The sequence below is a fragment of the Bactrocera tryoni genome, chromosome 1 (assembly GCF_016617805.1).
Source record: "Bactrocera tryoni isolate S06 chromosome 1, CSIRO_BtryS06_freeze2, whole genome shotgun sequence".
In the NCBI taxonomy this organism is placed as follows: Eukaryota; Metazoa; Arthropoda; class Insecta; order Diptera; family Tephritidae; genus Bactrocera; species Bactrocera tryoni.
The window spans coordinates 79,104,665-79,132,275 of NC_052499.1; the positions used below are offsets into that span (position 1 = coordinate 79,104,665).

The window sequence follows — 27,611 nt, forward strand, 5'->3', positions numbered from 1 at the left end:
TTGCGCCGTTGACAAGCTTCGTATTTCAATTTCGAACGCGCTGCAGTTTTTATTTTTATTTTCATTTTTTATTTTAGTTTTTTCTTCTTCTTCTTTTTGTTTAATGTGTCAGCTATTGTTATGTTGCTTGTTTTTTCATGCCACATTGTCGAAGCTTCAATAGAATTTGCCATGACATATCGCCCACTGGATTTGGGACTCGCGCATAGAATTTCACACATTCTCCCCGCAAAACAAGTTGTTATCAACATGACAATGATGCAGTCTCTGCGCTGTTAATGAATACAAATAACTAAATAAGCAGAGCTACACCGAAGAGGAACAAGTGTATGTATGTATGTGCACAGATATGTTTCATCAATGGTATCGGTTGCAGGAGTTTCTCTTCTTGAAAATTCGAAACCTTTGTGTTGGCTTATTTGTAATTGTGTTGTTATTCTCTATTATCTCATCGTGATGCAAGTTGATATTTTAATTTAAAATCTTTAATATTTTGTATGCTTATTTACATATATACATATGTATATGTACTTATATAGCGTAGTCGCTGTGATATTATTGAGCCTGGTGATCAGTAGGCACTCTTTGGAAAATAATATTGCATGCATGATTTACCTTAGATAGTGTCTGTAATTGATATTGAAAACCAAAAAGATTCTCACAAAAGTTGCCTCAAATAGAGCTAACGAGTGATCCAAGTAGAGGTATTTTTTTGAAAGATAACGCGTGAGTCATGTCAAGCTGTCATATTATTTTAGTTCAGTATAAATAATACATTTCATCATGGAAAGACTTACGCCTGAACAACGTTTAAAAATCGTTCAACTTTATTACGAAAATTCACGTTCAGTAAAGAATGTGTTTCGCGCGCTCACGCAACTTATGGCCATCATAATCGGCCTATTAAGCGTATTATTCGAAACACCATCACCTTTATTGAGACCATTATCCATTATTGGATAATATACGACCGGATAGACCACGCCCAGTACGCAGTGCAGAAAAAAAAACAGCAGCCGTAGCTGACAGTGCACAGGAAATCCGTGGAGAGTTGGTTCGGCGCTGTTCGCAGCAACTCGGAACAACTTGGCGCATTTTACGTCGAGATCTTAAATTGAAAGCGTACAAAATATAGCTTTTGCAACAACTGAAGTCGCTTGACCTTCCCAAGTGACGTCGCTTCGCTCTATAGGCTTTTGAAAAGTTCCAAGAAGATTCAACGTTTTCGAGCCTAATTTTGTTCAGCGATGAGGCCCATTTCTGGCTCAATGGGTATGTAAAGAAGCAAAATGACCGCATTTGTGACAAAGAGCAACCTGAAGAGATTCCAGAGCTGTCATTTCATCCAGAAAAAACAACGGTTTGGTGTGGTTTGAGGGCCGGGGGAGACATCGGTGCATATTTCTTCGAAAATGATACCAGTGAGAATGTAGCCGTCAATAGCAACCGTTATCGCGCCATGATAACCGACTATTTGATGAAATTGAAACTCGTCATCTCAGCGACATTTCGTTTCAACAAGATGGCGCCATTTCACACAAATCGCATAAATCAATGGATTTATAGGGAGAATACTTTGGTGAGCATGTAATTTCATATTTTGGGCCGATCGATTGGCCACCAAGATCGTGCGATATCCTACCGTCCTGTGGGGATATGTAAAATATAAAATTTATGTAGACAATGCCGCTTCGATTCAGGCCTTGGGGCAAAATATCGCCCATGACATTTCCAGTTACCAAACAAAATGTCGGAACGACGCATCGAAAATCGGACTCAAAGGATGGAGCATCTGTACTGTATCCAAGGTGAAAAATCTTTAAGATATAAATGCCAAAGCGATAATAAACATCTGCCACTAAATTTGAAGTTTCTGTGTTTTTCTTTAAAAAAGTAGAAAACCTCGGGGGATCATCCTTTGCTATGAAGAGAAATAATAATAACTATTTACGGAAATTGGTAGAGAAACGTCTAGAAAAAATGTAGACTGCAAAAGTGATAACGTTACTATTATTTTACCGTTAAACAAGAAAAGCAACAGCTGTCAGGACCTACTTTACACAATATTGTATACTTAAATTTACGCCTACATGGACTAATTTATTCCTTAGAAAATTGTAAATTAATTACTATTATGTATAGTTTCGTCGAAAGACTTTTGTAAAAACCTTTTCTGCCTGAAAACAAAAGTAATACATTAATCAGAGTACTCACAACTTGTCATAAAGCATCGTGAAATCATAAAATTTTTACACTTGTTTAAAAAAAATGCTGTTCGATTGCATACAAAAATGAGTTTACGCAATTATACTTTTCAACGCTATGTTTTCGATTCGTTATAACCTTATGAGGCTATATGGAACACCTAAATAAAAAAAAAATATAGTAAATTTCCTTACTAACTCTCTTTATATACCTTTGATTTACCATTTTGCGATGACTAATGCCTAAATGACTGTAAGAGTTTTAAATTTAATTTAAAGGAACACATACTTAGTAATTGAGCAAAGTTCAAATGAAACTTAAAGTACGAAAAATTGTATTTTTGTGAGTAAAAGGCAAAGCTCGGGCCAAATTACGCAACGAACTAGTCACGTGATTCTCATACTCCATTAAATGTCATATTTTATAATTTTTAATATCAAAAGTAAGCAAATATCCACTTGAATACATATTTATATGTAGTGTATGTATTGTTCGTTTTCAAAAGAAAGCATAAATAACCGTATTTCAATTTTATATATGGTATAACTATGTATGTATGTATGTATATACATATAACTCGGAGTACACAGTATGAAATAAAATAACGTGAAAACTGTGTAAGCTAAATTCGTTTGTGCTATGTAGAGTAAAAGAAAAACATTAAATGTGAGTGTCAGTTGAACATTTTCTAATCTAGCTATATTCTGAATTTTCAAATATCTGTATATACGTATCTACGCAGTACATATGTATAAATTTATATAATATATATTATTATGAATGAGAAATAATTCACAGAACTTTAACAATGCCATAAGGCCGAAGGGAAATATACAGATGTACATACATAGATATATACATATATTGGTAGGCGAAAGAGTCTTTTTGTATTTCTAATCAAACTTCAATTTATCTTTTTTATATTTACGCTAATAAATAAATAAACAAATATGTATGTGCCACTTTGGTCAAACACTTTTTGCCATTTTTCCGCTGGAGACATTATTCCATCAGTCTAAATCTAAATTTCGAAAGTTCCAGAACGGAAGCGAGCGAACCATTGTTGTGCTACACGAACTGATCCAGCATCGTCTCCGTAAACTTCACAAATTTCATTGGTGGCTTCCGTGGCATTCTTCCCTTTTTTATACAAAAATTTAACGATTTTTTTCATTATTTTCACTCCTTTTTGAACAGCTGTAACTTTTTTCAACTTCCTCGAGTTTAATTTTTTTTGGTTAAATGAAGCTCCAACATTATATGGTACGACACAATGTGATTGGTAGCACTGCAACGACATCTATTGAAAAAATACGAAAAGACTTTTTCGACTATCCAATACATCTTCATTTTTGGCCGTACGCTACGTCAGCCCTGATTTCATCTTAGAAGCAATTTTTCGAACTTAGCTCCCATGAAGTAGAAATGCATAAATATGTATAACCATTAGACACTGGTTGTCGCAAAGGTTGATATAATTTTATACTTGTGACGAGTCGTTGAGCAATCAGAAATTAACGTTTTGTCTTAAAGAACCTTAATAAGACGTCTAAATTTCTCATTATGTCCGCCTTAATATATAAGTGAAAACATGAAGAAGAAAAAGAAGAATTCCAGGAAAAATTGAAAATTTAATTTTTATTTTAAATTAGAAAATTTGCAAATCCTGGTTGGTTAGCGCTGTAGCTAGATCTTTCGCAATCGCTTTGACGGTTGAAGAGGAAAAATATAATAAAGAAGAAAGAATAAATATTTACGGGTCATTCCATCTAAAATTTACTGTCGACTTTTTTTAGTGCGAAATACTTCTTTTTTGAGTTCTTCCTGGCAAAGTATTGGACGCGCATTGTTTTTATTTCGACTCAATGTAAAACATTTTGGAGTTATTGGAAAATAATGCCCACTGCGTTAGTAGCAAACGCTAGAGAAAAAGTTCGAAAATTTGTCAAAATCACAGTTTTGTACGGCACACTCCGAAATTTCTAAATTAGTAACTAAAGTGCCTTATGTTCACTTTGTATGGCAGTTATATTTTTGTCGAGAAAAAGACGATATTTTAAAACCTGAAGGAACTAGTTCTGCATGCTGACAGAAAGTGGACTTGGTAAATCGACTCAGCTCACGTACATATACCATATATTGTATATATTTTATATGGTCTCCGACATTCCCTTCTGGGTGTTACAAACTTCGTGGCAAACTTAATATCCTGGTTAAGGTATAATTACTGAAAATTCATAATAAGAGTATTTTAATATACATATATTACTCGAAAAGTGGCAACACTATATAGTTGGGAAACAGTAGAGATCGTTTGCGCTCGGTTATTGCAATTCAATACCTCGCAATGTCATATTTACTTGCATTTTCAGTGCCCACATTCATTATCCCCTTGGCATTGAAGCATTTATACTGCTATAAGTGAAAAGCTAGCAACAACTAAAGCAATAAAAAATAAAAAAGATAACAATAAGACAATGTAAATTTAAATATTAATAATAACAATAAAGCAACAGCAACAATGAGCAACACACACATACATAGCAACATGCATACATACAAGTACATACCTGTTATGTAATATGAATATCCATGAATATTGGCTAAGGTCTGGACAGTTTCAAAGGCTAACCATTGACAGGTTGTAAACATATGAGAATGACCACATAAATATAGTTCTGCATCAGCATAATTCGGGAGTGTTACAAAGAAAGTGAACAGCGGTACATACATACATACTCGTATATGTGTGTGTTTGTGTATGTGCATGCACTTGTACTTGAAATAAGAACTTTAGTAAGCGTTAAATTAAAACGCTGATGAAAGTCATGTGAAAAGCCAACTTTTGGCGGGGGACATTAAGCACAAAAAAAAAACAAAAAACACAAACAATAACAATAACGAGAAAATAAAATGCAAAGAAAGATCAAGTGAACCCATGCAGCGGAAAGTCGAACAATTAAATAGTGGTCGCGCTGAGTAAAAGTGCAGCGGGCAAAGTGAAATTTTCATATGAAATGCAAACTTTTGCAACGTCAACATAACTGGTGGAGTGCAAAATGTGAATATTATTTATTTTGATTTCGTTGACATTGGGGAAGTGCTGTCGACGTTGGTCACACCGTGCGCGCTTACAAACATATACATATGTAAGTATGCATGAGCGTGTATGTGTGTAGGTAGATTTTAGTACACTAAGAAAGTATGGTAAGACTCGAAGACCGCTGGCGATAAAGCTCGATTTGCGCATGGAACGTCAGCTGGCCGGTGTTGCGCTCGAGTTTAAAGCAGCAAGAGTAGTCAGCGGCGTTGTCGGCGGCGTCGCTAACGATATGGCGCCCGTTCGAGCTTAATGATCGCTACATACATACATATATTCGACTATGCGATCAGCACAGCACTTGGGGCGTTCGCTCCAATTGCGGCTTGGCGACATTTCACCGTTTAGTTGCATCGCGTCCATTGCCCGTGAGTTTAGGGTTGTTGCCGTTAGCAGCGCCAAGAAGAAATCAAGAAATACTAAAACTCGATTCGAACGCGCTGTTTTTGAAAACACACATATATTTTTGAATTTTTGTTAAACGCTTGTTGTTTTTGTTGCAATTTTTGTGGCATTGCTAAACGCAAATTTCGTAGCGCTCCTTTTTTGGCGTTCGTTGCGCGCCTCATACTGATCGTCGCGGTTTGTTTATGGTGCAGAATTTACGATTTTTAATTCACATTTACCTCAAGTGAACGTTTGTGTTTGTTGCTTTTGTTGTTGTCAGTGTCGCCTCCGTCTGTCGCGCGCCTCTAACATTTTCGAGTTTTGAATTACCGAGACAGCTGAGAATTTTGTACAAAGCATAATTGCAACTGTGTGTGCCGGGCATACAGCTTGACGTCCATATTCGTGTGGCTGGCATATTTCGAGCGCCTGGCTGTTGCAGTGCGCGCACACGTTATACACCCGCGCTGCCGCCACATTACCGTTAACATCATCGGCGTTTATTTGCCAACCAGAACCGCCGCACACCATTCCCTCCAAAAGTTAGTATGTCGGTCGGCGACAGCGCTCCTTCAATTCCAGCAGCACTTTGAGATGGATCCAAAGAGTAATAATTGTGCACATTAGTTTAACATTTCATTTTTTCTTCCTGTTTTTTTTTGTCCATAATATTTATGGAGAAGTGAAAAAAGCAGATTTGTTTGTTTTTAATTTCGATGTTTTTTATTGCCGTACAAGCATGCCATGTGCATACATGTGTATGTATGTATGTATGTAAATTATATATGCTCCGTTATGTGTGTGTTGTGTGCATTTATGAATTGTGCGCTTTTGCATGGCAGAAGCGAGCTTTCAGCATTAAATTCCTCCTCTGTCCATGCACGTTGTTCGGTAGCTTGTAATTTGTTTCGTCTGGAGCATGCAAATGGCTGGGCATGGTGTTGTTGCACCCCATCCTTGCCTGTAGTGGACTTGTTGTTGTAGCTGCAAATGCATTTTGCCATTAGCTACGAAGCACTGCTCGCTGCAGCTGGACATTGGCGTATCGTATGACGCAGCTATTGTTGCAGCTTCAGTGAATTTAATGACAGCAAAGCAAAGAAACCCGAAAAAAGCAACGAGCACATCCAGAAAGCGCTTAAAATAATACCAATCAGAAAAAATTAAGTCAACAGAAATTTTTTAAAGAGCAAGACAAATGGCAATGCGTCACAGTATTTTAACTTTTATGTGCTTTGCCCCAATGAATTAATATATGAATATGCTTGTACTTAAACATAACTACAAAAATATAATATTTATTAGCTAAAATGTATGCATATACAATTTAAAAGATAGTTAAAAATTCGTAAGCTCAAATTAGTTTGTTTTTTTGTTTTAACTCATATTACAAAGAACAATATAGATATGTGACCTGGTCTACGGAAAGGGGGCTTAGGTGTCAAAAAATCATTAACAACAATTAATGAGATAACGAGAAACTGACGATTTTTAACAGCTGTTTCCCAGAAAACTAGATTCGCAAGTTAGCTCCCTTTTCGTAGACCAGGTCACATATTTACGTTCATACATATGAAAAATTTGCAAAAGAAATAAAACAAAAACAAGAAAAAATTTAAACTTGTTAACCAAAACTAAGATTTCCTAGGTGCATTTTTGATAGCATAAAGGAGTAAATTATCAAGCATTAATGAGTGGTGATCAGCAAGGATTTTTATTTCATTAGCTCTATACAAACTTAACTTGTCCTTAAATTGCCCTCGATATCTTAATTATGGGTGTATAAAGAGAAAAAAGATTTTTATACTGAGTTCGTCAGTTTAAATAGCAGTTTTCGTGATGAAAGTCTGTCTGTCCATCTGTCCGCCAATATGTACGCGAACTTGTTCCTCAGTTTTTGAGATATCTTCGTGTAAATTCGCAAACATCCTTTTCTCTCCAAGAAGTCAGTCATTCATCATTTTATAGCATATAGTTGCCATACAAACTGTCTGATCAAATTCAAGACCTTGTATGATAGACTTTTTATTAAATAAAGTTATGCACTATATCTTCAAAGCGTCGCTATAATCTTTTATTGTATTGTTCAGTTGGGACAACTTTTTTGTTTTTTTTTAAACAGTCCTTTCAATTCCGGTAACGTAGAACCAACTGTGGTGGGAATTAAGATCGGACCACTATAAAATATCGTTGCCACTCATACTGATCGATCAAAATCAAGATAAAGAACTTTTCATATACTTTTATGCTATAAAAAAATGCGCCTGTGAAGGGTATTACAGCTTCGGTGCAGCCAAGATTTCCAGATTTTTGTAAAAAAAACTTCCGGCAGCGGAGGTTGTGGGTAAATTTTTCGGAAATAAGTTTTATTGAAGGGTTATATCGACTTGCAAGCCAGAAATAAGGTTTTTTTGTGAACTTTTGTTTGAAGAGACATTTTAGTTAATAAGTAAATGAAAATAATGCATATTAATAGAAGAGAATGTACTTTATTAATTGGCGATTCATTTTGAAAAGTATTGGATTCCCTCCATTCCACAACCGATTTTCAGGAGAACATACGAAAAAAGGTGTCTTGCGATGATAGAGATTTTTTTATTAAAATTTTTTCCAAAAAAAAAAATAATAAAAACCAAAAAAAAATTTGACTTTTGATAAAATCATGTCTTTAGTAAGAAAGTCGGTTTTTGTGAAAAACTGTACCCTTAGAATAACTTAAGAAATCGATTTTATGATCAAAAACCACATATATTCGATTATTAAGTGACTAATACATATGTAAGTATGTTTATCTAACAAGTTCATGGAAAATTTTCAATCGATCGATTTTCAAGTTTCGGAAAAATTTTCCGCACCGAAAAAAAAATTCCCCTGAAAACAGCATTTCGAAAAAACGTATTTAAAATTCTGAAAATTAATGACACTAAGTTAAATTTTCTTACAAACACGCTTATATCATCGTAATTATTTGCCGGATAAAGTTTAAATATTCAGAGAATATTCTCAAATTCCACATGTGTAAATACATATGTATGTATGTACCTAAAATGTAAAACCACGTATATTCAAGAAACTGAAATTGAGATTCACCATATTCATATAATTAAGTAACACCACTCATAGTATGAAAGTTTCTTCCAAGCAACTTTTTGAGTACAGAAACAAAATTTAATTTTACAAAAAATATAAGATATTTTAATTCACTTCAAAACAGAATGCGTATATTTGATCTAACTTTTAGTATATGTAGCATAAAATTTTCAGCTTCCGCTGCCAGATATAACCGTTATATAGCCATTTTAGAACCAAAACTCACATTTTGTTTTAAAAAACAAAAAATCGATTTTTTGAAATTCACATGTGGATAATCTTAATACTGTAAGTTAATCTTTATTACTCGCAGACATATAAGGTATAAACCTAGCAAAGCTCAGGTTAAAAACATATCCATATGTATGTACATGTACATATGTATATAGAAGATTGCAAAGGTTGTAAATCAATATTTCTAGCTTTCTAAATGAAAGGTAGGATATCTACGAGTAGTATTTTTATAATATAACATTCGAAATAATTAATAAGATTTATCAAACACCCATGAAAGTGTCTCTGATTTCACGTGAAGTCCTGGGCAAACCCTTTTTTTCACGAAAACGTTAGATCAAAGAATATAAAAAAAAAGAATCTTCTTCTTCTTAATTAAAAAAATGCGTTTTTTAACATGTTTTTCCCTTATTTGGTGTCTGTTTCTGGTGGAAACCATAGCTAAGGAGGTGTAGCTTGGTCGAGTTATTTGAGAGTGGGAATTTGAGTAGAAATTGGCATCTGAAAGCAGATGTGGCAACGACCACGCTTCTTGGGCGGATATATAGCATGTATGTATATCAGACACTCTGCTGGTTTAAGGGGAATATATCTGTATCACCTTTAAGTGGAAATTATGTATATACTATATACCTCCTTTCACTATATGGATCCTAAAAAAAAATTAATAAATTATAAAGTAGTAACTTATTAATTCCTTATTTTTTTTATTTGAAGAATTACATACACATATATAGGAATCAGTAGACCGTTGACATTGTTTTCATCTCTTTCCAGTACTAACCTTTTCTGAGCGCCAAGTAATAGGTGTGCTGTGTTGCATTCACACAATCATTGCGAAGGTTTTCTTCTACGCGATGAGATTACGGAAATAAATTTTGAATATAAAAACGATTGTCCAAAACAAAAAAAAAAACAAAATTAGTACAATATATGTACTTATTTATACTTCAGTAAAAATCTACGAACTATTAATATTGATACACAAAATATGCCTAAAAAGTGCTTACACATATTGTTTTAATTATAGATTGCCTATATTTTATTATTTGCAGAAAAGTATTGATTTTTTCTGTTTTATAAATATTTATATATGTACATACATACATAAGGACAAACATACTAACGCACCAGAAATATATCTAACAATAAACAAAGTATTAAAGAATTAAAATTTTTTCATAGTTAAATAAAATTTTCCAAATACCTAAACCATTTGATAGACGAAAGTGTTATTTGCTGCTCTGCATACAGTTTAATAAGCTTGAACGCCCTAAAGTATGCGTCAAATGCTTAATAAAACATAATTTATGTAGATGTGTTTGCATTTGTTGTTTGTGTGTGTGCAGTAAATTTTCAATAAAGTGATGAGATTGACATTGAATTTTGACAGGCGCATTCAGCTGCTGCAGACATGACTTATGCTGTTTGTGCACCTTTCCAGCCACATATTCAAATATATACGGCTACAAGAACTCCAAAGTTTATTTTTAAACAAATTTATATGCATGTGTGTATGTAGTTATATATGTATACATATAAATTCACTGAATTAAAGTTACAACGCTGTGAGAATTAGAGACGAATTGAAATGACAGTAAAACGGATATGTTACGAGACATTGTGTGGCACATGCCGCATGTGGCATGCCACAGGCATGATGCTGGCATGAAAGAGAAAGCAAATACAAAATACAATACGGAATTGCAATGAGGGGTGAAATGAACACACCGATACACAGTCGAACAGCCAAATACGCACACACACATTCAAACATAATTCAAATAACAATAGAAAAGGCGTTGCCAGACGAGCACACATATTAACGCGTACACACACCCGCACACACACACAGGCAGGCGCAATGACAGCGTCAGCGGCAGGCGTTGACAAGCGCACGTCCAGACCCGACATGCTGTACAAATACTAGCATACCAACAGCAACAACGCCAACAATGGCAAAAACAAAAACACTAACACAGAGCAACGTTAATACAAATGTCAAATGCATGCGAATGTGAAAGTGAAACGAAACAAAATATTCCAAACAATTCCAGTTTGACTTTCCAGCTAGCAGCTGCGCGGCTGCTATGCCTTTGTGGTGCTTACGCTGAGCTGTGTGTGCGTTTGCTTGTGACTGTGTGCGTGTGTGTGTGTAACGCAGCGCGCGACAGCCAATGAGAGGTTCGTTGCTGTTGGTATTCATGGTGGAATTGTGGAATGGTGGTGCGGTAGTGGTCGATTGTGTTATAATTGTTGGTGTTGTTGTAATGCCGCCGCAACGCGACTGTGTTGTTTATTCGCTGCCCTGTTATTTTCAGCGCACATGCACCAGCAGCCAGCACACTCCGCTTGGAAACCAGTTTTTTCCATAAGTGGCCGGTGAATGAACCGGCCGTTTGACGAGCAGACTGCGCATACATACGAACATTCAGACAAACATTGTATTAACATACTCACTTCACTACGCAATGGACTACTTTAGGTTTTGTACAATGTATTTTGTTGTTCTTGTTTGTTTTGTGTGTTGTGGCCAAAATGGAGGCAGCAACCGAGCGTCCTTCTCAAATGCAATCGACTTTCAGTCATTTCTATTCTAACTGGTTGCTCAAGCACTACTTCCGCACTAAAGCTTAATGCTGCTCATATAAATCTGTATTTATGTACGCATGTAAGTGTGCAGCGAAATGGCATTATCGACGTATTCACAGTCTTTTTATTCAGTGTTGTGGCACTTTCACTTAAAAAAATATAAAAATAAATGTTATAATTTATAAAACAAAATACGATTTCTGGAAATCTGCTCAGTATAACCAAGAAAAACTCACACCGTGCCTAATCTGGATAATACGGGGTTTAGCGTAATCATTCGTAGTCTAACTTCAAAAATTTGGCCGTAGTGATGGCACAGGTGTGAGGCGGTGCATTGCCCTCATGAAGAAATTATTTTCCGTCGCCGAATATGGGCGCAATTTGGCGTTTCTAGGTCGATAGATCATAGATTTATAAATCTGGAAAACGGTGGATACCATCTTCATGGTCGTTGGGACAGACTTCGTCCCCTCGGAGCAGGTTAGTCGGATAGAAACCACAACTACGACTGTTCCCTGGTATCTGGTATGTACCAGTAGATTAATGTTTCATCGACGGTCTCGAAACGATGTAGAAACTTTTTCGGATTGTGCGTAAGCCGCACAGCTGCGCTTATTGTTTAGAGTGCGCAAATGTGGCAACCAACGCGCTTTCTAATATCCAATATTTCATACAGGATTTGACCCACGAACCTTTTCTTCTTTACTGTCTTTGCTATCTTGCACAACGCAACTCCAATCGGTGGCCTGCCATTATGAGGTCGTGGGACCGCCGCTAATAGAAAAAAACACGATTTTATTTGTATATGAATTTTATACAAATTTTGTCGTCGAGGGGTAGACAATTGGAAAATTTTACCATTTATTATCTTTTTCAAATTCAGGGTAAGGGTATGCTCACGAAGTGAAAAAAGTCGATATTAAGCGAAAACCTATAAAGGTCCATAACTAAGTACTAAATTAATATAAAGAACTGTAATTTAGCACAGGGGATCGCAAAGAGCACCTGTGGGCTAAAAATTTTGAAAAAGTGGGCGTGGTCGTGTAAATAACTCCTAAACCACTAAAACTACAAAAATCAAATTCGTTCAGGACAAATCCCTTACGTACCCATACCGACAGTACAAAAATGTATGAAATCGGAAAATAGCTCTGTCCACTCCTCATATAACGGCTCTTTTAGAAATTACTAAAAGTGTGATAAATCAATAACTAAATACGACAGAGACATAAAATTGTACACCCGAAATGCTATGAGAAGGCTTAATAGGAGCCGGAGTAAAAATTGGACGGTGGTCGTGCCCACTATTAGGTGAAATTACATATCTCGGGACTCGCTCTATCGATTTCGACTAAATTTAGTACGTGGCATTCTCCTCATACTCCTATATCACAGTGTGAAAATGGGCGAAATCGGACTACAAACACGTCTACTTCCTACATAATTAGTTTTCAATTCAATTTGATTCTCCACTTTTCAGTGTAAAAATCACGAGGAAATTAATATAACGGGATAAAACTTTACATAAATAATGCCTTTAGATTATGACACTACCTTATGACTAAACATTTTTCAAATCCAGCAAAATCCTTTGAGAAACTAGATACCGAATATTTTGGACCCCAATACCTATGTATAGTTGACTTTACCGGTTAATGTGTGAGATATGTATATTTATTTGACAATTCAGGGACAAGGATTGGCAATGGTATGTCTGTATAACGAAACTGGGTTCAATCGGGTCAATACTTCCCTTAGCTCTCATATATCTAATACGACGATTTTCGAACTTCCAGGTGACTTTATATCACATATATCGGCCAACATGTGAGTTATCTCAATTAAAAGGATATAGTGTATTTAACTGATAACAGTGTATCTTTTTGTCTATATATAATACATAAAATTGGGCGAAAACTTGACCCAGGCTCCATATAACATCCGGGTGACTTTACTCTATATTATTGGTGATGGTATATGAGGCATCTTAATGAATCTCAGAGAACATTTAAAAAATAGATAAAATTAGACCGAAACACGTTGCTTGAAGAAGTCTCGAAAGATAAAGTTGTGGGTATATTTGTACTCATTGATCCACAAATTATATGGCGGATCTTCTGATTCTTGGATTTTCAAAGAGGAAAAATATTCCTACATTTTGAAATAAGCGATAGTTTAATTTTAAATATTTATAATTTTAGTCATTATGCTTTAGTAGTCCGACCAGATCGACCAGAGATTGTACCTTGAAGAAAAAGCCATCTCAAATTTCGTGAAGACATCTAGTAAAATAAAAAAGTTTTCCAAACATGGTCTGATATCGGTGAATTCGACAGATGAACAGCTCCATGAAGAGAAAACGACGTTTGTAAAATTTCAGATCGATATCTCATAAACTAAGGGTCTAATAGCTTATGTACACACAGACGGACATGCCTAAATCGATTTTGCTCATTATATTTAGATTCAATATATGTACATACACATATATATTATAGCGCCTCCGACGTTTCCTTCTTTGTATTTATGTATATCGCGGCAAATTTTATATACTCAGGTGAGAGCATAAAAATATTTCAAGGTGATGGCAAGCTAATTAAATAGTTAGTTATTCCTTAGAAATTTCATACTTGACCTCAATTCTGAAACTGAAAATATATATGTGTGTATGTAAATATATTTATTTACTTTTGAATCATTAGGGGTTTCATATACACATACGTACATACATATGTACATATGTCGCTAAGGTATTATTTTAAATGCTTCTATAATTCTTGTAATTGTTGTGAAATGTTTTTTTAAATATTCGTATAATTCTTGTAATTGTTTTTGTTTTCATTGACTTGTTATTTGGCACTGTTGCAATGCCATATTGAGCCTCAGAAAATATCTGTGGAACGTGATGTTTCGAAAAACGTGACTTTTATTGATTTTTTTCTTCCAACATTCTGCTAGAGCAAACGACAGCGACAATCGTTGTGGCTGGCTCCGGCTTTAGACTCGGCTTTCGTATGGCGGCAATTAAATAGCACAGCAACTTTGTATGCGATGATTACAAGACCTGTACATAGTATACTTACATATATAACACATATGTAGATATGTATGTATGAATATATCAATAACATGGATGTAAGTACATATATGTATATTTAGGTGATCAAATGAAATTGACACCCAGAAATACATATGTACATATGTGCATGCAATAGTTCTTCTGCCACCTAAATGTTTGAAGTGTAATTTGCAATTGTAAATGAAATACTCTAAGATCAACTATTAGTAAATAAATAAATTATTCTAAAACCTGATTTTGTCGTAATTGAAACCGAAACTATTTACCTTTAAATGTGCTTTGATTTACACTGAAGTAACGCTCTCCCAATGAAATAATAATATCTTTGTTATTGTTGTTATACTAAGCTGCAGATTTTGTTGTTCTTGTTGTTGTTTGCATTCTAATTGTGTAAATAATTTTACTTTAACCTAATACATTTCATTTTCCTTCCATTTCATCATTCTCTCTCTCATTGTTCTTATAGTCACCGTATATGAATTTGTTGTTGCTCTTCATTTGTGTTCAAATACAACAACGAATTGAAATTTATGTAAACATCACGTAGAAATCATTGGTTCACGGTAGCAACTAAAACAACAACGCCAACAAAGCTTAAAATAACAAATAGTCGTAAATGTCCACACACACGCACACACACACATCTATATATGCATTCTCACTAATAGAAGCTCTAAGCAAATAATAAAAAATATCGATGCATTAGGGACTTTGTAATGCTGCAAGTATTTAGCCATTTCTTTTTGTTTGAGTTGGGCTGCGCTATTTGCATTGGTTGGGGGTGAACTGTGAAGAGTTCGGAGTATATGAGAGTGTGAGTGGGTGAAGAAATAGCTCTACCGTTGCTGTTCATTTTATCGCTGGCTTGCTTTGGTATGTGTGTGTTTGAATGCTAATTTGAGTTATACGCTGCATAGCCAGCAGGAAAAATTTTAAAGTTCCGGTTTATTATAAATATTATATGTATGTTCGAAAATTGAGTAATTCCAACGTAAAACGAAAACAATAAGTGCACAAGTCAAGGTAGTAAAATGCGGCTGACTTTGCAGATGAAAAGGAGCATGAGTTGGTGCACTTGAGAATTGGTTTAAATTTTAATATATCGTTAACTAAAATGCAATGCTTATTATTCACTACAATATACTTGTATTACATATGCATATAAAATTTTAAGCTTCCGCTTTCAGATATAACCAATATATGGGTAGTCGAAAAAGTCTTTTCGCATTTCCAGTGCTTCCAATCACATTGCGTCATACCATATAGCGTTGGAAAGGTAAAGTTTTAAGCTTCATTAAACTAAAAAAATATTAAATTCGGGGAAGTTGAAAAATAGTTAAGGCTGAACAAAGACGAGTGAAAATAAGGAAGAAATTCGCTATACACCCAACTCTTTTTTTACACGGTTTCTTTTTACACGGATTTGAAGTTACACGGTTGAAAAAATTTTTTTCTTGTAAAATTTTTTTAATCTAGTACGGTTTAAAAATCACTGTCTTGTAATTATGTTTATTTTTACCACACTTAGCATTGTTGAAATGAACATACATAGAAGTAATTGGGAAATCCCCTTATTCGATAACTCTTACCTACACATTTTGTGTGTGGGAAGAAATGAAATGAAATTTGTGCAGTTTACGGAGACGATGCTTTGTCAGTTCGTCGGACACAACAATGGTTCGCTCGCTTCTGTTCTGGATATTTCGATGTGAAAGATGCACCTCGCTCTGGTCGACCTATCGTTGAAAAAGTCGATGAAATTATGGCAAAAATTGACCAGGATCGTTACATAAGCATCCATGACATCGCTAAGGAACATGCATCATCTCACGGTTTTGAACCATTTAAAAGAGGCTGGCTACAAAACGAAGTTCAATGTTTGGGTACCACATGAATTGTCTGTGAAAAATTTAATGGACTGAATTAACATCCGCGATTCTTTGCTGAAACGAAATGAAATCGAGCCATTTCTGAAGCGAATGGTAAGACGCGAAAGGAGACGAAAAGTTAATCAAATACGACAATAATGTGCGAAAAAGATCATGGTCCAAGCGTGGTGAAGCCAGGATTGACGCCTCGAAAGGTTATGGTGAGTATTTGGTGAGATTAGAAAGGAATCATCCACTATGAGCTGTTCCAGCCTGGTAAAACGATTGATTATACATTTTACTGTCAACAACTGTTGAGATTGAAGCAAGCAATCGAAAAAACGGCCAGAACCGATCAACAGCAAGGACTTCGTCTTCCATCAGAACAACGCTAGACCATACATATCTTTGTTGACTCGGCAAAAACTGGGAGAGCTTGGCTGGGAAGTTTTGATGCATCCATCCAAAAGTCAGGGCAATAAGACTTTTCACCATTTTTTTGGTCAATGCAGAACTACTTTAATGGAGTAAAGTTGGTTTCAAGAGAAGCCTGTGAGAATTACTTGTCGCAGTTTTTCCCTGAGAAAAGTTTTACATTGATGGAATAATGTGTCTAGCGGAAAAATTACAAAAAGTTGTCGACCAAAGTGGTCATTAAAGTTCATTATAAATATAAAAAAATAAGTTAATACGAAAATACTTTTTCGACTATCCAATATAAACATTTTATAACCAAAACTCAAATTTTGTTCCAATCCGTTTTTCCTTCGTCTGTAAGCTTATGAAAAGTTATGTTACGTTATTTTGCATTTTAGGTGAGTATATGTTGTTTATATAGAGAAATATACATCAAGAAACTATGTTTATTGTTCGATACTGTCATAACAGATTTCATTTGATTTCGCCTTATTTTTTGAAATCGCTTAACTAGCTTAGTTCTGTTTTATATAACGGAGGATGTATCTTCCTATGTTTTGTGCACATCAATATCAGTTAACTGTAAACGTGTATAAAATGATCTGTATATTGATTTTCATAAGTTAGTTTGCAGCTATATGCTATAGTCCACCGATCTGCAAAACTTCTGCGGAGAATGTAGCGTAAACTTGGACAATAATCAAATTTCGTGAAGGTATTTTGTCAAATAAAAAATGTTTGAGACAAGCTCTTACTTTTAATCGATCAGTTGGTATGACAGCTGCTTATATCCTATACTGGTCCGATATCGACAATCCTGCTAATACGCATCTTCTTGAGGAGAAAATATCTAAACATTGCAATAAAATATGTTTGTTGTTGTTAGATTTTTCTGTTAAGCGCTAAGTAAGACTCGCTACTCGGATCGTAAAGTCTCCAGGTGTTGATAACCGTCATTACTTTGTAAATTAAAGGCATTCTGGAAAATGCTTACTTGTATATACAGATGTACATAATCTGTATGCAAGTATAAACCTACACAAACACACATGTTTGTACATATGTATAGTATATCCATCAGGATTTTTCCCTCACTCGTTCACAAGCCTTATGCAACATCATTACCACTTCCATTTTTCATTTTTTCTCGTTGCTATTCCGCTGTTACTACTTTCCGTTGTTCTTGTTGTTAAAGGCATTACTGCATTTTGTTGTTGCTACTGCTGTTGTTGTTTTTGTTGTTACTAAACAAATTGTAGCTACATTGTTGAACAATTCGGTTTTTGTTGCTGATCGATTTTACGTGATATTTTCGAGATTTTTGGTATTTATGATGCATATTTGTCGATGCCGTTTGCACTTACACACACACTTACCTACAAATAATGACGCACCCATACACATACATGCGCACACCCTCTCAGTTTCGAATAGCTTTGAATATTTCAAGGCATGGCCGTTTCCCTCTGTGTATTTATATGTTCGTATGTGTTTTTGACTGTGGGTGTGTATGTGTGCTCGTACATTACACATTAAAGTTTGCATTTGCATTGTTGACGAATTATTGTTAGTGGAAATTTCATAAACAGTAGTTTGTATTTATTTGGCAAACGCAAATACGGCAAGCATAATTATTTTGGAAAATACTCTTGCATTGCTTGCCAAGTGTAGCTTGGCTAACAGCCTTAAATTATACACACACGCATACATACAAGCATATGCCTCATAGAGCAGCATAAATATGCTCTTTCGGCCATTGTGGGATAGCCAAGAGAGAGAGAGGAATATGATTTTGCGTGAGTGGCCATGCGGACGGAACTGTTGTTTTGTTTACAGTTTTAATTTGGTTGGAAATTAGTTTGCATTGCTTTGCAGTTGCTGGAAGTTTTTGAGAAGCAAACATTTTTAAAATTGAGAATTTCAATTTTGATTTTGAGGCATTATTTACAAAAAAAATTAAATATTATTTACTACGATTTAAGGTTGTTTATTTTTTGGTTAAAGCTAAAAAAATTTTGAACGAGTCGATTTAGCGAACAAATTTTTTGGAGTCTTTTTGTATATCATTTTCATTGCAATAATTTTTTAAAATGCATTATGCATCTAAAAAATGAATATTCTTGTCTTATTTAAAAGGGGAAATCACAAATCGTCACTATTTAATATTAAAAATATTTTCGTCATTCGAAAGTTATCTTTATGTTATCTAAGGAAAAAAAATATACTCTTTTTGGCCCACCCTAATAAGTATAAGTAAATGCCAAAACTATGTATTTCTGAAATCATATTTTCACTATTTTTTCAAAACGAGTTATGAGCTTCAATAAATAATCAATTTAGAAGCTTTAAAAATTAATGTTAGGGCACTGTTGTTAACTTTAATGAATAAGTTTTCAGTTTCTGATGTCTGGTGGAACTGTTCACCAAGAATGGTTAAAGTCTCCCCTGAAGGCAGTGTTTTATTATAGTCAGCGGTGCGATGTCACGTAAACGACAGCTTTAATAAAAATGGTTCCATTCATATGACGACCACCGTAAACAAACTGTGGACTACGGTTCAAGACCACAAACATGGAACGTCAAACTCTTTATTAGGGACTGTAGTATTCATTTATAAGATCATTCGTTAAGGTTGGTATTTGCCAACAAGGATAGGTTTTCACTGACGCTCTTTCCAGGAATTCCTTCTTTAAGTGTTTGTTTGTTCTCAGACTAAACGATTTTGTTGGAATCTGGTTATCTTCAGATCTACATATATTAGGAAAAAACAAATTTACATGTTTGTTCCGTATGGTGAAATAATACCATTATGCTAAACCAAACTTTCGGTGTCTTAAACTTTCGGCTTTCTGTGCACCACTGCCCAAGAAATTATTATATTTTAAGAAAACTTCATCGAAGACTAATGTGAACGTTTTAATGACGAAGAAACATAATAATTAAATTGCTCTAAGAAAACACCACCAAAACTGAAAGCCAATAGATAGCTTGAAATTATCGAAAATATATCGGAAAAAATGTTAACTTCAGTTGCACCATAGCTATAAAGAACTTGATTTTGATCGACCAGTTTGGATGGCAGCTACATATGTACATATATGCTATAGTGACTTCATCTAAATTTCTCCGGAGATTCTACTGTTACCTCGGACAGCAACACATGCCAAATTTCTTGAAGATATATTATCAAAGGAAAAAGCTTTCCATACAAGCACTTTATTGCGATTGTTCAGTTTGTATGGTCGATAAGATTTATAGTGGTCCGAGATCAACCGTTCCGACAAATGGACAGCTTCTTGTTGAGAAAAGCATGGTTGTACAATTTCAGTTGGCTATATATAAAGAGTGGCTCATTTCGAGGTTCCCTACTTTTTTAAGAAAAAACACAGAAACTTCAAACTCAAAGGGGAGAGCGTCATTAGCTCCATTCGTTGAGTATAATTGTCGATGACTCGTTCGAGCATTTCTACTGGTAATTGGAGAATGGAGGATAACAAGCGTGATGGTTTGCTCCAAGGCTTGAATGGAAGCGGGATTGTCCGCATAGACTTTAGACTTTACATATCCTCACAGGAAAAGGTGTGATATCACACGATCTTGGTTTTTAATCGACCGGCCTAAAACGTGAAGTTATCTGCTCACCGAAGGGTTCGCTTAATAAATCCATTGATTGATGTAATGTGTGGGAAGTGGCGCCGTCTTGTTGAAACCAAATGTTGTCGAGATCACGTGCTTCAATTTCACGCATCAAATAGTCGGTTATCATGGCGGGATAATGGTCGCAATTGACTGTTATACTTGTATACTCACCGGCATCATTTTTGAAGAAATATGGACTAATAATTCCACCGGCCCACAAATCACACTAAACTATTTTTTCTGGATGAAATGGCAGCTCTTGAATCTCTTCAGGCTGCTTTTGTCTCCGGCAAGTTTGTTTGTTTACATACCCATTGAGTAAAAAAAATAGCCTCATCGCTGAACAAAATTTGACTAGAAAACGTCAGTACTTTTTGGATCTTTTCATGAGCGCTTAGAGCAAAGTGATGCCACTTGGGAAGGTGGAGCGGTATCAGTTCTTGCGCAAGCTGTAATATATACGCTTTTAATTTACATGGATAACCCGTTATACATATACATTATAAGGTCTGCGACATTTCCTTCCGGGCGTTACAAACGTCGTGACAAATTTGATATACCCTGTCCAGGGTGCAAAATGAAGATTTCGCAAACAAACATACATATTAATAGATATTAATAATTTCTCCACAATGCCTCTAGCTCCACTTACATATTTGTTTGAAACTCTTTAATTGCTCCTTTTATATTTGCTTTGATTGTTAATCTTATTGCTCGCTTAAGCGCAAATATCCACAATTAATTCGTAGCACAAAAACTTGACTTTAATACCATTTTAGTGTTCTTACAACAATAAAAATAAAGAAACAGCTAATACCATTGAATATCGCACATTAGCATTGTAATTGGGTTAATGAATGGGAAGCGAACTCAGCAAACGCATCAAGGGATATTCATTAACCATTTTACCCACAAAAGTTAATTTGGCGGGCCGTCACCATATCCGATTTCGCTGATGTTTACTTTAAGGGCTTTAATCCGACAAATTAACCACCAGTGGGTGGAGGCAGCTCAAGCGTGCAACGGCCGATAAAAGGAAGCAGAAGCGATAAGCCGCTAGGGGGTGCGCAAGAGCCGGGTGGTGGCAATAAGGATATCAAACACTTCTGCAGTTATGTTGTTTATTTTTTCACTTGCAAAAACGCACAGAAGTTTCTACAAACCGTGCGATCGCAAGGAAGGTGCATGAGGCAGGTTGCGCACATTTTCGCTCGCCACATATGTTACGCACATTTGAGAATGCTTACGCACATATTTACATATGCTCGTATGTTCTCGTGTGTGCATATGTCAGCAATCAGCGCCTTACCGTAATTTCTTCACTTGTTTGCACATACTGTGTGTGGCGAAAGGACAGTGGGAGCGCCCTAATCTTAGATAGTGCGCATGGGTGCCTCGGTGCTGCTCAGTCTTGAAGATACTCACTCGTATGGCGTGGGAATTTGACTTTTGCATTCGAGCAGGCAGTGCTTACAGGTAAATGTGTGTGTGAGTGTTCACACTTTAATGCTTCCGCATAGCGTTGAGGAAGGACATTCCCACACTAGCGCGCTGGAACGCTAGCGGTACTAACTAATTGCATATATGTGTTTGTGTGTGTGTTTTTGTGCATGTCCTTCCGTGTTTTGCGACGTTGTGTGTATGAAAATTTCCAAAAAGTGACGAGCACTTCTCGTCCACACGTGAATTTCGCACAATATGTGCGCCATTTTCGGAAAATCCCCATTTGACTGCCATGCCAGGAACCAGGAAAGTTGCTTTGCCGTGAGAAAATTTTCAAAATTTTCAAAAAAATCAACAAATTTTCTAGTTAGTCATTTAGTTAGTCAGTCGTTTGCACTAAGCGCACATGTAATGTAAACAGTTATGATTTTTGTTAGGCGGCTAGGTAGTGCCGTGCCTTCGCCGGGAACATTCTTATTTGATTAAAAATGGCTCCTGCGGTGTGCGCTTTGTTCGCATCATTGAACGCGGTCGATTCGCTTCTTCAGTCATTTGTTGGCACTTAGTAGCAATCTTGCTGTAGTCTCGGCACAACTGATTGGCAAGTGCTCACAGCAAAGTGTTTGACCTCAATCGAGGATCATTTGCAAGTGTTGACTTTGCTGCTGGCGTGGGAAAGTCGAAGCGTGAATTTAACTATTAACTATACATATGTACATACATACTAGCGAAGACTAGGTGTTTGTATGTGTGTTTTTGTTGGTTCATAGTTGCCCGTACATGAAAGACTTCCCAGGGCGACAAGCGTAATTTAGCCGCTAGTCATTGCTCATTTTTCTTCTTTTTCTTTTTCTTTTATTTGGTGATTGCTCTATTAATTTCTGCTGTCTCATGGTCGCGGAATACTTACATATGTACATATATACACACTCTGATTGGGTTTAAATTGTAATTTTATTAGTATTTGTTTGTTATGATTTAGAGTTATTAAGAATTTTCGAAATCAATTTATCGCTGCTAAGATGCTATAAAATCATCGTTAGCAAAAGTAATAACTTTCTCTTTCACAATGTATTTCTGCATTCTATATATACTAGGGTAGTTCAAACTTTTTTTCTACTATTATCTTCTCAAATGTTGATCCGTTAGATCGGACCAATAGCGCTGATGTTTGTTGAAGATTTTTGTACCCTGAACAGGTCGTTATTCCCTTTCGCTTTTTGGCGCCTATTGGATATTCCCAGTGTAGCCAGGTCCTTCTCTACCTTGTCTTTCCAATGGAGTGGGCGTCTTGCTCTTTCTCTGCTTACCCCCGTGATTACTACGTCGAATACTCTCAGAGCTGGAGTGTTTTCATCCATCTTAATTCTTAATTCTCTGAACTACATATGCCAATATCTAGTATAGTTCCTCGTTCCATCGACTGCTGTATTTGCCGTTGCCAATGCGCAAAGGACCATACATCTTCCATAGAACATTTCTCACGAAAACTCGTAACGCCGACCCATCAGATGATGTCATCGTCCATGCTTTTGCGCCATATGGCAGAACGGGGATGATGAGTGACTTGTAGTATTTGATCCTTGTGTGCCGAGGGAGGACTTTACTTCTCAATCATTAGTTTTGCGGAGATACCAAATTCAGACAGCAGCTCCTTTTCGTGCTGTCAAAAGCAGCTTTAGAAACGATAAAGAAGTGGTCGCTATGATTTGGCCCAGTTTGCTGACGGTGGGCTTTAATCTTTCACACAATATGCTCGATAGAACCTCATATGCAATGTTGAAGATGCTTTTCCCACGGTAGTTAGCGCAGATTGTGGGGTATCCCTTTTTTTTGGATTGGGCATGGCATACTTAAATTCCAATAGTCGGGAATGTTTTCGTCCCACCATATTCAACAAAAAAGCTGATGCATGCTCCTTATCAGTTCGTCGCCGCCGTATTTGTATAGCTCGGCCGGTCAGTTTGTTGTTCTTCAGACTGGTGATTGCTATTCGAACTTCTTCATGGTCGGGTATTCGGGTGTCTGCTTCATCGGCATGGGGAGTCGGATTCACCATCTTCTGGTATGCTTGATTGAAATAATCTCGAAATATGTATTTGTCTTCCTTGAATTAGTTAGATCGGAATTTCTCTCTCCGTTGACCTAAACCCGGTTATATTTTCTTTTCTCGAAATTTCGTTTTCATAGAGTTCTTCGATTTAAAAAAATATACACTGTCTTATCTATTATGTTTAAAATGTAGATTATTGTTTAAAGAATTCCATTATGCACGACTTGGTACTTCCTTAAAAGAGAAAAAGTGCCCAAAGTATCGAAATATTTGGAATCCAAACAAATTGTGTTAGACAAAGTTCTTGAATTTTTTCAAAGATTTACAATGAAAGGAAGGAATGAATCTATTTTCGGATCATATCTCTTCGAGTTTCAAAGTTCTAGGCTTACGCTCGTGCTGTCCACACGATTAGGCGTCGATTTCTTTTTTGGTTCAGTAGATTAAGTAAAGCTCCTTTGAATACCAGATTTTCATTTTTAATCGTTTGCCGTTACGCTTCTGTCAAATAAATGAAGGAAACAGAGAATCGACGACTTAAAGTTTGATAACTCTGTATAAATATTAGACTAAAGACCATTACTACAAGTTTTAAAGCCTATTCAGGAGCACGATCGTTTTTGAACACCTCAAAAAATATTTAATCGATAGAATAGATTTTACCTTATTATTAACTTCTTGGGATCTAAAATCTGAAAAACCTGATTGCTGTTGTTGACAGTCCTTGGCTGGATAAAAGATCCGGGTCTGTTCTGGTTACGTAGATCCGACTGTCGTGGGAACGGTGAAAAGCCTGACATGAAGTTGCACTCCATCTTTGATCTGGCCTTACCATTTCTTTAAGGGAGCTTTGAAAACTTTCGAACACAAGAGACTTCTTCCTCCGTTTAGTAATTGCGATTAACTAAAAACTCAAACTCCTTTATATCCAATAGCCAATCAGTAGTGAAGAGAGTCGTTCCGGTTCATTCAATGATCAAACGCCAAATGAATTGCTCGTAAAATTTGTGAGTCGCACACCGCCGGCAAGTCTGGCATGTCAACAGCTAATGATGATGGAAGAAGCGCCGAAAAAGCCGCTGCGGCAAAAGCAACGCGTTGAACGATGAGTATTATTAAAAGACTGCGGAAACCATACTGATATACATATATGTACTAGAGCCAGTGTTGCTGCCGCTAGGCTTGCTGCCTTCTGTCGCCTGATTGTGGTGGCGGTGATATCGGCGTGGCCGCGCACATGTCGGCGCATACGAGTGGCGGATTAGCGCGACGGCTCTTTAGGATTAAAACCATTGAGGAAATCTGTTGCTCCTGATACCCGCAAGAGCACAATATGCTTCTTCCGGTAACACTCAATTACTGTTGTTGTTTTTGTGCATTTGGCTACTGTTGTTGTTCGTAGTAAAAGTGCGCCGCTTACTGGATTTCATGCCGCACTTTATGTATGTTTATTTAATCGCTTTAAGGTTATGTACCAACATGTGTGTGTATGTGTGTGTGTGCGAGTGCGGAATTCATACATTAACTTTTGCCAACTGGCCTATTTTTGCCGTTTCATAGACATTTATTTATTTGTTAAAGCTTGATGCGATTTGTGATGCCCTTCCCTAAGGTCGTTTGGCTGGTACTTTGATTCCATTATTGAGTGCCACACATACATACATACCTACATACACTTACATATGTTGTGTGTTATAAAAAAGGAACTCGGAAAAAGTGGCAGCGACATTAAGGCTAACAAATTGCCAGACTAGTACAAATCGTATGAAAATGCAAATGCCATTCCGGTACAGCGCAGCCATAATGCAGTGTTCAATAACTTAGCGAATTAGTATTATTTTTATGGCAAGTTATGGACAATAACGCAACGTACATATGCGAGTTAGATTGGAGTTTTTTGTAATATTTGTAGGTACATCACACGTATATGTATGTGTTTACATTTATTATTTTCATAATAATTTTATAGATTTGTTGGTGGTATTCATTAATTCTCTTATTTCAGCTTACATGTATTAATTTTTATGCATATAATCCATATCTATTGAATTAAGTTAATATCATTCTTTATGATATTTAATTCCAATATCTAGAGAGTATAGTATATTTTAGAATACGTCGTTGCCGGCTGACTATTTACCAAAATAAAAATCTTAAAAATGTAATTATTATTGTTATTCTGAAGCAGATTTTAGTGACCAACAACCAGAACTTGAGCGATTGCGATCATTATGGTTTAGAGTGAACCGTAAGAAGCCTTTCGAACTACTGGCTCACCTATTGACGTTCTGACAAGACATGTTTTACACGAGGTAAGGTTAAATATTCTGTCTGATGCTCTTTGCAGAAGCTGTATGCAGGAATGCAGGGGAATCATCATGCCACTTTCTCCTCTATAGTCCAGCTTTTCTAAAATTGAGATTGAACCTAACCTTTCCCAAAGTACATTAATTAAATTAAGAAAGATAAAAAGCAATAATATTTGTCTTACATACATATGTGTGTATGTAAGTGAACAGAGAGATGCCTTGTTGTGCCCTGAGTATAGTATTTATCAAACATCTCTAGGCGAATATTCACCTCCCAAACTCGGAACAGTCCAGAAGAAAGTGTTGAGTTGTTTCCACGTCACCTACTTCCATACAGCTTCTGTAAATGGCGTCTGGTAGGATTCCCAACTTTGCAGCATGGACGCGAATAGGGCAATGGCCTGCTAAAAGCCCCAAACTTAGGGAGAGGCCAGCCTTACTGAGGGCAAAGATATCAATAGAACTCTTGTGATCGATCTTAGATCAAAAGCCTTTTGCGACAATTTATGTACCGGTGCTGGCTCAGCGCTGGCCAAGCTTCCACGAATCCCAGCGATCTAGTAGTAGAAAACAAGAGGATACGGGAGTACCGACCTACTCACATTCTACCGATAGCGGCACTAGGGTGCCTTTTCTCGCTGGCTCATCAGCTATGCAATTTCCTACGAATCCGCTTTGGCCTGGCACTTATATTAGTCTCATCCCAAAGACACTCGATGCTATTGATAGCAAAGTTAGGCAAACCTCGACTGTTAATGAATTCAAAGCTGGTATCGCCGCTCTGCTATCTGAGTGAATGGTCACTTCTCCGAAGGAGGCCGCACTCCGGAGCAGTAGCTCTACTGCTACCTTAATAGCTGCAACCTCGGATTTCCTTTTCTGCAATAGTTAAGAAGCTCCTGATAGTAAATCCTTCCACTAACCTTCCACCAAGCTTTGACCCATCCGTGGAGAAGCTCACTGCGCTTGTCCAAGGACTTCTTCCATCGTCGGTATGTGGGCAGAGAAGAAGCCGCCAGAGTTCGGTTTGGCGACTAATCCAAGTGATCCGGAAAAGTGTCAAAGTCTGTGAGGATATTCGAGTGTTCCGATATATATTCCTAAATCATATTTTTTGGTTATATATCGTATAATACAAATCTTTTTTGTGGAGTTCTACAATAAAAAAATTTTAACTTCGGGTCCGAAGCTATAA

The 27,611-nt window shown here is 36.3% G+C and overlaps 1 protein-coding gene across 2 annotated transcripts in view; it reads left to right on the top strand.

The window, feature by feature from the left end:
* The window catches only part of LOC120766388 (protein single-minded), a 53,668-nt gene that overhangs the window by 8,275 nt on the left and 17,782 nt on the right, over positions 1 to 27,611 (top strand). The window contains exon 1 of one of the 2 annotated variants that reach the window (XM_040091829.1): positions 6,050 to 6,299. The exons of the other annotated variant lie outside the window; for it this stretch is intronic. Coding sequence (XP_039947763.1) covers positions 6,287 to 6,299 — 13 coding nt within the window. The 5' untranslated portion in view covers positions 6,050 to 6,286. Of the gene's footprint in view, positions 1 to 6,049; positions 6,300 to 27,611 lie in introns of those variants that run through there. 2 annotated transcript variants of the gene reach the window in all.